General features: G+C 52.8%; 1 protein-coding gene across 1 annotated transcript in view; it reads left to right on the top strand.

Moving 5' to 3' along the window:
* Tmprss2 (transmembrane serine protease 2) overlaps window positions 1–8,159 on the top strand; it is a 49,179-nt gene extending 41,020 nt beyond the window's left edge. Inside the window, exons 9-14 of the mRNA XM_008827408.3 lie at window positions 389–557; window positions 2,292–2,467; window positions 3,791–3,886; window positions 4,642–4,784; window positions 5,228–5,380; window positions 6,752–8,159. Coding sequence (XP_008825630.2) covers window positions 389–557; window positions 2,292–2,467; window positions 3,791–3,886; window positions 4,642–4,784; window positions 5,228–5,380; window positions 6,752–6,763 — 749 coding nt within the window. The 3' untranslated portion in view covers window positions 6,764–8,159. The remainder of the gene's footprint in view (window positions 1–388; window positions 558–2,291; window positions 2,468–3,790; window positions 3,887–4,641; window positions 4,785–5,227; window positions 5,381–6,751) is intronic.
* The last annotated feature ends 1,977 nt before the right edge of the window (window positions 8,160–10,136 follow it).

The following is a 10,136-nucleotide window of genomic DNA, read 5'->3' as shown; positions in this document are numbered from 1 at the left end:
CCCTCCCCCTCCTCCTCACCCACCTCCACTCTCTCAACCCTATCTACGGTCCTTTACTTCGTTCAGAAGTCTTGTGGCCTCTGAGCATGTCAGTCTTGCTGAAGGCTTGCCCACTCCTGTGGAATCACCAAGTACTGAATGAAGGCACCCGAGAGCTCCAGTCAGGTTGGGAGTGCCCCAGGTCCTAGCAGAGCATCTCCCCCTTACTAATTCAGACCCCTGATAATAGGGAGCGAGAGGCAGCAGGGTCATGTGGTCATGTGTTGCCTGTATCTTCCCTGCGAGGCCAGAGGAAGGCAGCTATGTGGGGCGCACTGCTGGGCATCACCCTGGCTCAGGTGGTTTCTCCTCTGCACACTGTCAGTTGACATGTCCTTGTCGCCCTCAGAGTGTGGGGTCCGCTCGGTGACCCGCCAGAGCAGGATTGTTGGTGGATCAAGTGCCTCCCTAACGGAATGGCCCTGGCAGGTCAGCCTGCATGTGCAAGGTGTCCATGTCTGCGGAGGGTCCATCATCACCCCTGAGTGGATCGTGACAGCTGCCCACTGCGTGGAAGAGTATGTCTACACCTTGTGAGGTCTGGGGTGGTGGGAAGTCTCCACATAGGATGGGGAGATGGTTCTGCCTGCGGGGGCGGGGGGCGTTCATACACACTGCTGCACACCAGACACCTGGAGTCATCCACTCCAGCAAATGCGCCCCTGGTCTCTCTGCATGCTGGGCTCCAGGCTGGGATGGGGCTTGGGATGGGGCTGCTCAGCAGTAGTGGTGACTAGATGCTTCCATCACTGTCTTCTCACTTTTGGGAGCCTCTGCTCCCTCTGCCTCGTCTCTCCTGGATGCTCACCCCAGGACAGGGCCCCTTCTGACATGATCAACAACCTCACACGACCCCAAGGGAAGGTTCTCTGGGTGCCCAGGTGTCTTGGTCGTGGCATTTCCGTCATAGACAGGATGGGTGACAGTGCTACTGCATCATTTCTGCTCTTACGGAGCACACGGTCCCCTTTCTGACCCCTCCCTCCCTCCCTTCCCTCCCAGGTCTTGCTGTGTAGCGCAGGCTGACCTTAAACTCGTGACTCTCCTGCCTCAGCTGCCTGAGTGCAGGTGTGAGTCCCACTTCCGTCATAATCTTGTCTTAGATTTGGGGGTACCCACCTCATCCACAGGTAGATCTTGCTGCCTTAAACGAGGCTCAGCCTGGCTCCTGGGCCAACCATTCCCTGCTGGGTAGCCTTGGACAGGTCTCTCAGGAGGGTCCCTGAGCCACATTCCCCCACCACCACAAGGGGTGCCCTGCTCCCCCTAGGCATTCTGGGAAGTTAGGGAAGACACTTCTATTTGCCATGAAGCGTTTCTTCCTGCTTTTCACGTCCAGACTCTGAGTGGCCTCTGGGAGTTGGAGTTCTCCGAAAATCCCTGGATAATAGCATAAATGGTATTAGACGCCAATGTCCATCAGTACACACTCATTGAGCACAGGCTGTGTGTTGGTCAATGCTCTGATGCATAAAGATTAGTCAGGCCCAGTCCTATCAGAAACGAGGTTTGAAACCTCAGAGAAGGGTTCCAGGTCTATTTATGGCCTGATGCAGAAGACAGAGAAGGAACAGAATCCTTTGAGAGCTAGTAGACTGGGGAGCAGGTGGCTGAAGGGAAGTGGGGGAGGGACCAGTGGAGCCCCCTGACCCACAGTGTCACACTGGGATTTGGGGGTGTCTATGGGATTCCCTGTGTGGATTTTAAATATTTTATTATTTTTATTTTTTATATTTCATTTATTATTTTTTATTTTATGTGTACGTGTGTATTGCCCGCATTTAGGTAAGTGCACCATGTTGTACAATGCCTGCGGAGGTCAGAAGAGGCTGTCAGATCCCCTGGGACTGGAGTCACGGACGGTTGTTAGCTGCCATGTGGGTGCTGGGATTCGAACCCGGGTCTTCTGCAAGAACAGCCAGTGTTCTTAACTGCTGAGCCATCTCTCCAGCCCCTATTTGTTTTTTTATGTGTATGAGTGTATTGCCTGCATGTAGGTAGATGCACCCGTGTCATGCAATGCCCTCAGAGGTCAGAAGAGGGCATCGGATCCCCTGGAACTGGAGTTACAAATGGTTGTTAGCTGTCATGTGGGTGCTGGAATTTGAACCTGGGTCCTCTGTAAGAGCAACCAGTGCTCTTAAACCGCTGAGCCATCTCTCCAACCCCCATGTGTGGGTTTTAAAGACCACCGAGGAGACAACTCGTGTCTGTGGTACCAAGGGATCATATGCTGTTTGTCATTTTTCCAGGCCCCTCAACAGCCCAAGGTACTGGACAGCATTCGCAGGGATCTCCAGACAGTCCCTCATGTTCTATGGAAAGAGGCACCAGGTGGAAAAGGTGATTTCCCACCCGAATTATGACTCGAAGACAAAGAACAACGACATCGCACTCATGAAGCTGCAGACGCCTCTGTCTTTTAATGGTATGAGCGGGTCAGCAGGGAGGGGGGCCGCTCTGAGGTTGGAAATGAGGGTGTGCACGGAAGGGAGGAGCTGCTGCTTAGGCTCGCCGGAGGTCACTCGTGCCTGTGGTGTGTGGAGGGGAAGCAGGGACCCTGTGTGCATCATGCAAAACGATGACTCCATCGGTCCTCGTCAGGGTCCAGAGCAGAGCTCGGCCAAAGCACTCTGGTCATTTGGGGCCAGGATCCAGCACAGCTCTCCTGTGCCTTGTAGGATGGATAGCCATGTTGTCTGCCCACTAGAGGTCAGTAACACCCCTTGTTGTGACAGTCAGAGATGCCTCCAGACATTGCCAAGTGTCCTTGGGTGACAAAATCCTCTCCAGTTGAGAGCTCCTGCCTGCCAATTTGTAAAGATAACTATTTTTTTTCACATGCACTGTGAAATCAGGATACATTAAAATGTAAATATAAAACGTTTCTCTTAACTTCTCCCCCTCCCCTGTGTTATATTTCCCAGTATTTTGTAAATATCTAATCATTTCAAAAATGGTACTTAAACAAGAACGCCAATGAGTTTGCACATTAAAGAATCTCATTTTTAAATTATTTTTAAATCATTTTTTGTTATTCATTCTTTGAGAATTTCATACATACACACAATGGATACAGGGTTTTATGTAGCCCAGGTTGGCCTCACTGTGCAGCTGAGGGTGACCTTGAGTTCCTGATCCTCCTGCGTTCACCTCCCTGGTGCTGGGATTTCAGGCACGTGCCACCAAGTCAGCTTTTATGCGGTGCTGGGGATTGAACCCAGACCGTCATAAGTGGTAGGCAGGCACTGTACCAGCCGAGCTTCGTCCCCACTCCTGCCCTTAGCTTCTTATTTGCCCCTTCTCTGTCCACTCAAGGGTCTGGAATGTTCTTGCTCTGTGTAGGGACAGATAAAACAAATCCTCACTCCCCACAAAGTGCTTGTATTCAAGTGGGGCAGCAGCTCGCTCCTGGAATAGCTGATCTGTGAGAGATAGGGTTTGAACAGGCTGGAGTCCTCGGCTTCTCATCGATTACCATCACTCGTCCTTCCCATCCTGTCACCCGGAGGCCTGTGTGATATGTTTTAGACACAGAGCTGGCACATAATCCCATCTATGAGTAGCAAATGACCAGAGGAATTGTCTCACCTGTCAGGATGGAAGCAGGCCTACTGGGGTGGAAGCAGGGGCGGGGCGGGGGTACATGGGAAGCCAGGTTCGTAGACAGGGGCTGTGCATGAAGGAGGCCAGGACACACCCTCACAAAGGCTTTCTCCGGCTGGCTCATACTTTTGTCTTCTTAAAACAGACGTGGTGAAGCCGGTGTGTCTGCCCAATCCGGGCATGATGCTGGACCCAGACCAGGAGTGCTGGATTTCAGGGTGGGGGGCCACCTATGAGAAAGGTGAGGTTTGGGGGCACCTTGGCCAGCAAGGCACACAGGATGGGACACTGATTTCCACAGAGGGCGGTTGGCATTTGACGTTCACTTCTGCTACTCAGTGGCTGATGAGGGACTCACTGAAGCTTTGTACCTTGGGTTCTCTGGTTGCTTAACAGAGAAAAATCCCAGCACTCGGGAGGCAGAGGCAGGTGGAGATCAAGGCCAGCCTGGTCTACTTAGTAAGTTCCAGGCCAGCTGGGGCCACAGGGAGCACCTGTTAGCACACCTAGCGTGGGGTGGGGGTGGGCCTTGGTGTTGAATGGACTTTTCTCTTTGCTGTGACAAAATATCTATCAAAAGCAACTTAAGAGAGTTTATTTTGGCTCCCAGCTTGAGGGGGGGAAGGCGTGGCTGCAGGAAGGTGAAGCAGCCGGTCACATTCCATCCTCAGTCAGGAAGCAGAGAGAGCTGCATGCTGGAACTCAGCTCACCTTGGCCTTTTAATTCAGTCTGGGACGCCAGTCCTTGGAATGGTGCTGCCCACATTTAAGGTGGGTCTGCTGTCTTCAGTCCACCCAGTCTAGAAACTTCCTTACAGACATGCTTGGGGTTTTGTCTCCTAGATGAGTCTAGATCCTGTCTGGTTGACAGTATTACCATTCCAGGGAGGGAGTGGGGAGGAAACAGAGGCCTGTGATCGTCTATGGAGTGTGTGGGTGTCAGGGAAGATGTCTGCTCTTCCTGTGAGAACTACTGGCTGATACCTCTGTCCTCAGGGTCAACCTCGGATGTGTTGAATGCTGCCATGGTGCCCTTGATTGAGCTCTCAAAATGTAACAATAAATATGTGTATAACAACCTCATCACACCAGCCATGATTTGTGCAGGTTACATTCAGGGCACCATCGACTCCTGTCAGGTAAGCCCAAGTCTATAGACAGCCTCAGAACTTGCCGTTCTCACTGAGTCCCTGTGAAAGACAGGGCTCTACTGGGGCCAGAGACACCTCCTGGGGACTTGGAGCCAGCTGGGGGTGTCGGTGGGATGGCCAGTAATGGCTTGTATGCCTCAGTGGCAGAAGAAATTACCCCACACACCATGGTCTCCTAGAGCTTCTGTTTGGTACAAGTATTGATCGGTGCAATGGAAGTGTGTTCTGCCCATCTTAAACCATAGCCAGCAATGCACTTAGTCATGGCTAGCTGGCACAGACCAGATTCACCTTTTGGAGGTTATATCTCTATGACCATTGCCTTCTTGGGGAGACAGAACCACACACACTCTCATACTCAGGCCCCGTGTCCTCTGCACGGTGCATGCAGCAGCTGTGTCTCCTTCTTGGTAACATCTCGTGTTCCCCAGGGAGACAGCGGAGGGCCACTCGTCACTTGGAAAAACAGCATCTGGTGGCTGATCGGGGACACGAGCTGGGGCTCGGGCTGTGCCAAGGCATACAGACCAGGAGTGTACGGGAACGTGACAGTGTTTACAGACTGGATCTACGGGCAAATGAGGGTAACTTCCCTGATTCCTAGGTTCTTCTTGATCCAAAGCCACAGTTCTAGGAGGCACCTACTGCACCTTTCCATGGTCCAGGGCTGCTCCTAGATCACCCTCCACCCCTCTGCTCCTGCCCTTCCCTCTAGAGCACCCATCTCCCTCCCTCCATAATCCCCATGCCTGTGGCGCCCACATCTCTCTGGGACATCCATCACCCTTGCTGGCCTCCCTGCTTATGCTGATGACAGAGCTGGACTCGCCCTCAGGACCCTCCTGGGCTCTGCTCCCCATGCTAATGCGGGCTTAGCTGAGCTGGGCATCACAGCCCCCCTTCCCGCCAGCCTTCACTCACTCAGATGCTTGGTGAGGGGCAGAGAACAGAGAGGTGTCAGAATGGGGTATTTTCTTCACGGGGTTCCCTTGAGGAACACCGGGAAGTCCATTCTCAGGAAGTCCAGGGATGGCTAGAGAGCTCAAATGCCTGACTTGGTTCAGGGGAAGTTGCACAGGGTTCCTGGGATCCTACCCATCTGGTTCTCGCTCAGTCTGTTGGAGCCCCAATATCCTGGTTTGCTTTCTGTTACTGTGATGAAACATTGTCCAAGGCAGGAACCTGGAGGCAAGAGCTGAATACCATGTAGGAATACTGTTTATAGTCTTGTATCCCCCTGGCTTGCTTAGCTACCTTTCTTATTAAAAAATATTTTATTCACTATTTTTATTTTATGTGTATGAGTGTATGGCCTGCATGTACCTGTGAGATGTGATGCCCGAGGAGGTCAGAAAAGATTCCCCTGGAGTCCCTAGAACTGGAGTTACAGTTTTTAGCTACCATGTGGGTGTGGAAATTGAACCCAGGTCTTCTGCAAGAGTAGCCACTGCTCTACCATTGAGTCATATCTCCAGCCCCACTTAGCTACGTTTCTTATAGCTGAGACCTACCTGCCCAGGGATGGTATTCTTTACAGTGGACTGGGTACTCCTACATCGGTTATCAATAAGAAAAAAAAAATGCCTCCAGGCATGCCCACAAGTCAGTCTGATGGATGGAGCTCCTCAGTTGAAGTTTCCTCCTTCTAGATAGGTCTAGCTTGAGTCAAGTTGACAAAATGCCACTTGGTGTGACCTTGTGGGAGGCGAGTGCTGATTGTCAGGAGACACAGCAGGTAGGGAGCGAGGAACCCACCAGTGACATCTCCAGATAGACAGTGACCTGAGGCCCCTGGGCAGCTGCACCAAGGCCAGCCCTCACCTCCTGCTCTGTAACCTTACTGCCCCCCTGCACTTGTGGCAGTTTCTCGGTCTGTCCTGTCACCCGGGTAAACTACCCCTTCACGTTTGTTTGCCTTGGGAGAGTAGCATCATCTTTTCTTCCTCTTTATACAGGCGAACAGCTAATCCACGTGGCCTTTGTCCTCGACGTCCTTCCGCAAGAAAAACGAAGGGACCGACTTTTAATTCCCTCTGCACAATGTACCTTTGGAGATGATTCAAAGGCCCTTTCCCTTTTATTAAACAGTGACTTGTCTGACTGTGCCGTCCGTGATCCTGTGCGGGCTGCAGCGCCCCACCCCCAGGTCACTTCCAAAGCTCTCATCCAGAAGGGTGACCAGACCCTGCTGGGTATGTTCACAGAGGGCCCAGTGCCGAGTGCACCCACTGTCCCGTTGGGCCTTCAGTCTGAGCCTGTGCTCGGCACCCTTTTGGATGTGCGGGGACTGTGGCCTCTGAGGGGCTTGATGGCCTGAGGAATGGGGAGGGCCCAGGCAGGGCACTGGGCTCAGGGATGGATACCTCGAGGGAGAACTACAGTCTGTTGGCCTGGCTCTGCACATATAGTTTGGACTGGCTATATTACAGTGAGTTCATCAGCAGCCTGGGTGAACATGGGAAATAAAGGGCCCAGCCCTTCAGTGTAGTGACAGCCACTCCCGAGGGCGGCAGATATCTTTTCCTTTCTATAGCTGACCTGAGGTCCCAGGCAGAGCCCTCAGAGCAGGAAGCTAAGGTCAGCATGCTCACTCTGGCCACTGCAGTGCACGGCCACATGTCCCTTGGGTGAGCTCCCCATGGGATCATCCAGTCTGGTGCTCACCCCTTGGTCTAGACAACAGGCAGAGCTTGGTGGAGCCTCTGGAGGTTAACTGCTCACGTGGAGGCTGAGGTCACCCTGCTTCCGGGTCACACATCTCCTCTTACTACCTCGCTGCCCGGAGCACTGGCGTGGCTACCTCGAGGGAGCCTGCCTGCGGCTGGACTGTGAGATTGTGCCGTGTGTGGCCAGCAGGCATTAGCTCTTGTGTTTCACATGACGGGGTTGGTGCAGACTGGGGATGGAGTGAGACATTCGCAGCCCAGGACAGAGATGAGAAAGAAGGGGTGTTGCCCTGACTGTGGTCTCTTCTTGGGGCAGGCATTGCCACGTGAACCATGAGTGCCTTACCCATGGTGCCATATTCACCAGCTCTGCCTCCTTCCCGATACCCTGTTCCCCAGAAGGCAGTGGATGGGTCGTGCCTGGGACTGCATCCTGCAGGGGACGGTCCCCCACCCCACGTGCAGAACGCGCCCACATGTGACCTCTGGGAGTAGCACTTGTGCATCTTTTCAGATTTGATGCTTACAAGGTACCTGCTCCCAGGTTAAATGTAGGAGCACCTTGCACTGTGCGAATGCATCCCCTTCCCAGGGCTCCTGTCTGTGCTGATGGCTGTGTGTCTCCTCCTTCGAGTCTGTTCTGAGCTGTGAGATTCCATTGTGAAATATACAAATAAAATAATGGTCATTTTTCCAATATGCGTTGGTCTGTAGTTGTGCCCTGGGGCAGGGCCAGGCTGTAACTTGTAGTCTGGGAAGGATCAGGGCGGCTGGCACGCTGGACTGAGATGCTTGTTGAAGCACCAGCAGAGGCCCGCAGGCCGTGGCTGGCCCCTATGCTTGGGGGTCTCGACCCTCCTATGGTCCCTGGAGGGGCCAAACTTGCTTCCCCTGTGCCCCCATAGCCAGACTGAGGCCCACCATGCCTGCCTCTCCATCCCATCTCCTCCCCACCCCTCCCTCACAGCCCCTTGGTCCAGGTGATGGGCAGAGCTGGGCATCTGGTAGAGCCTATTTAGGCCAGCTTGTCATATGGGAGCCCTCAGCTCTGGGGACACAACGCCAAGGTCCCAGATCCTCAGGCAGCCGGACTCAGACTGAATCCAGCATTTGAGTCCTAAGGCTTCTTTACAAAGCCCCTGCTGATTTATTATGGCAAAGATGCTACCCATACAGTGTTCACCCCACTCTCCCACGGATGGGAACACGGATAGGAGAGGGATGAATGTGTTTTCTTCCCTAAGAATTGAAAGCTGCACTGATTGGTGTTTCTTGGAACATGTATATTTCTGCCTGGCCATCATTTTTCTCCTCTTCCTCCCTCTTCTTCCTTTTCCTCCTCCTCTTCCCCTATTTCTTTTCCTCCCCCACCCCTCCTCCTTCTCCTCTTCCTCTTCTTCCTCTTACTCCTCCCTCTCTTTCCCTGTTTCTCCTCTGCCGCCTCCCTTTCCTCCTCTTCCTCCTCCTCCCCACCCTCCTCCTTTTAGAGACAGGGTCTTATATAACCCAGGTTGCCCTCAAACCAAGCAGCTGAGGACAACCGTGAACTTCTGCACCTCCTACCTGTGAGTGTTGGAATCACAGGTGTGTGCCACCACCCCTGGTGCTGAGGATCAGGCCCAGAGTTTCCTGATACTAGGCAAGCATTCTTCCAACCCAGCAATATCCCTATCCGAAGACACTGTGTTTAACACAACCTGTGGGTTCCTCACATTGAACCCACATCTACCCAGCCTCAGAGCTCAGTTTGAACAAACCTCTGACACATCCCTGTTAGCTGCATCTGCTTTCTTGGGCTGAGGATACATCACAGTTATGCAGTGCATGTGCAACAGCAAAATCATCACCTAAATGCAAACTAAGAGCGCCAAATACCCATGAGCAGGACTCAACCTCAGGCCTGTGCTGGAAGAGCGCACAGAGCGCCACCTGCTGGCCTCTACTGGTGAGTGCCCGGCAGGAGCTGCAGGTGTCCTGACCGCCCCCCACCAACAACTGCTCACAGGTTAACTTGGGGTCACAGCTAACCTTTACCAAGCAAACAATTTATAAATAAGAAACTGGGGGCAATGCTGGCTTAAGTGTTCCCATGTCAAAGTAGCTGGGATGTTTCCTGGTTTCATTGGAAAACAGTTTGTACACGATGCTGACTCCACTTGAAATGTACAGTCCAAAGCAACAAGGGCTGATGTTGATGTACTTAGACACTGATAAGCAACACCACTGATTGGATGAGCGTAAATTAACCCAGAAGCTCATCTGAGTAACAGAACTGGCAGCTTCTCATGGGCGAAGGGCTGAATTGCGTGTTGAAACAAGTGATGGCTGGCTGCGTTTGGGTGACAGCTCAGCCCTGAGCTCATATCCCTGGGGTTCTATGGCTCCCTGAGCCAGATTCCTGATTGCAAAGCTGTTTTCCTTTCAGGGCAAGACTATGTTTCCTGAGCCATATCTGCCTGATGGGACTCTGTCCGGCCACAGTGCAGAGGAGTGCCTGTGTGGTGTGATATGGCCCAAACTCACACACAGTGGAAGTCACTGGACAGGTCTGGAATCTTTATAACTTACAACGAAGCCCTAAGAAAATCCCTCAGGAAGCTGATGGCCCCATCAAAAAGGCTTCAATCTGCAGATGTTGGTGCTCCAGGCCTGACAAACTGCAGGCTTGGGAGCA

The sequence above is a fragment of the Nannospalax galili genome, unplaced genomic scaffold, assembly GCF_000622305.1.
Source record: "Nannospalax galili isolate Female #2095 unplaced genomic scaffold, S.galili_v1.0 scaffold652, whole genome shotgun sequence".
Lineage (NCBI taxonomy): Eukaryota > Metazoa > Chordata > Mammalia > Rodentia > Spalacidae > Nannospalax > Nannospalax galili.
Note: the sequence above shows the minus strand (reverse complement) of the source record. Positions and strands in the feature narration are given on the sequence as shown.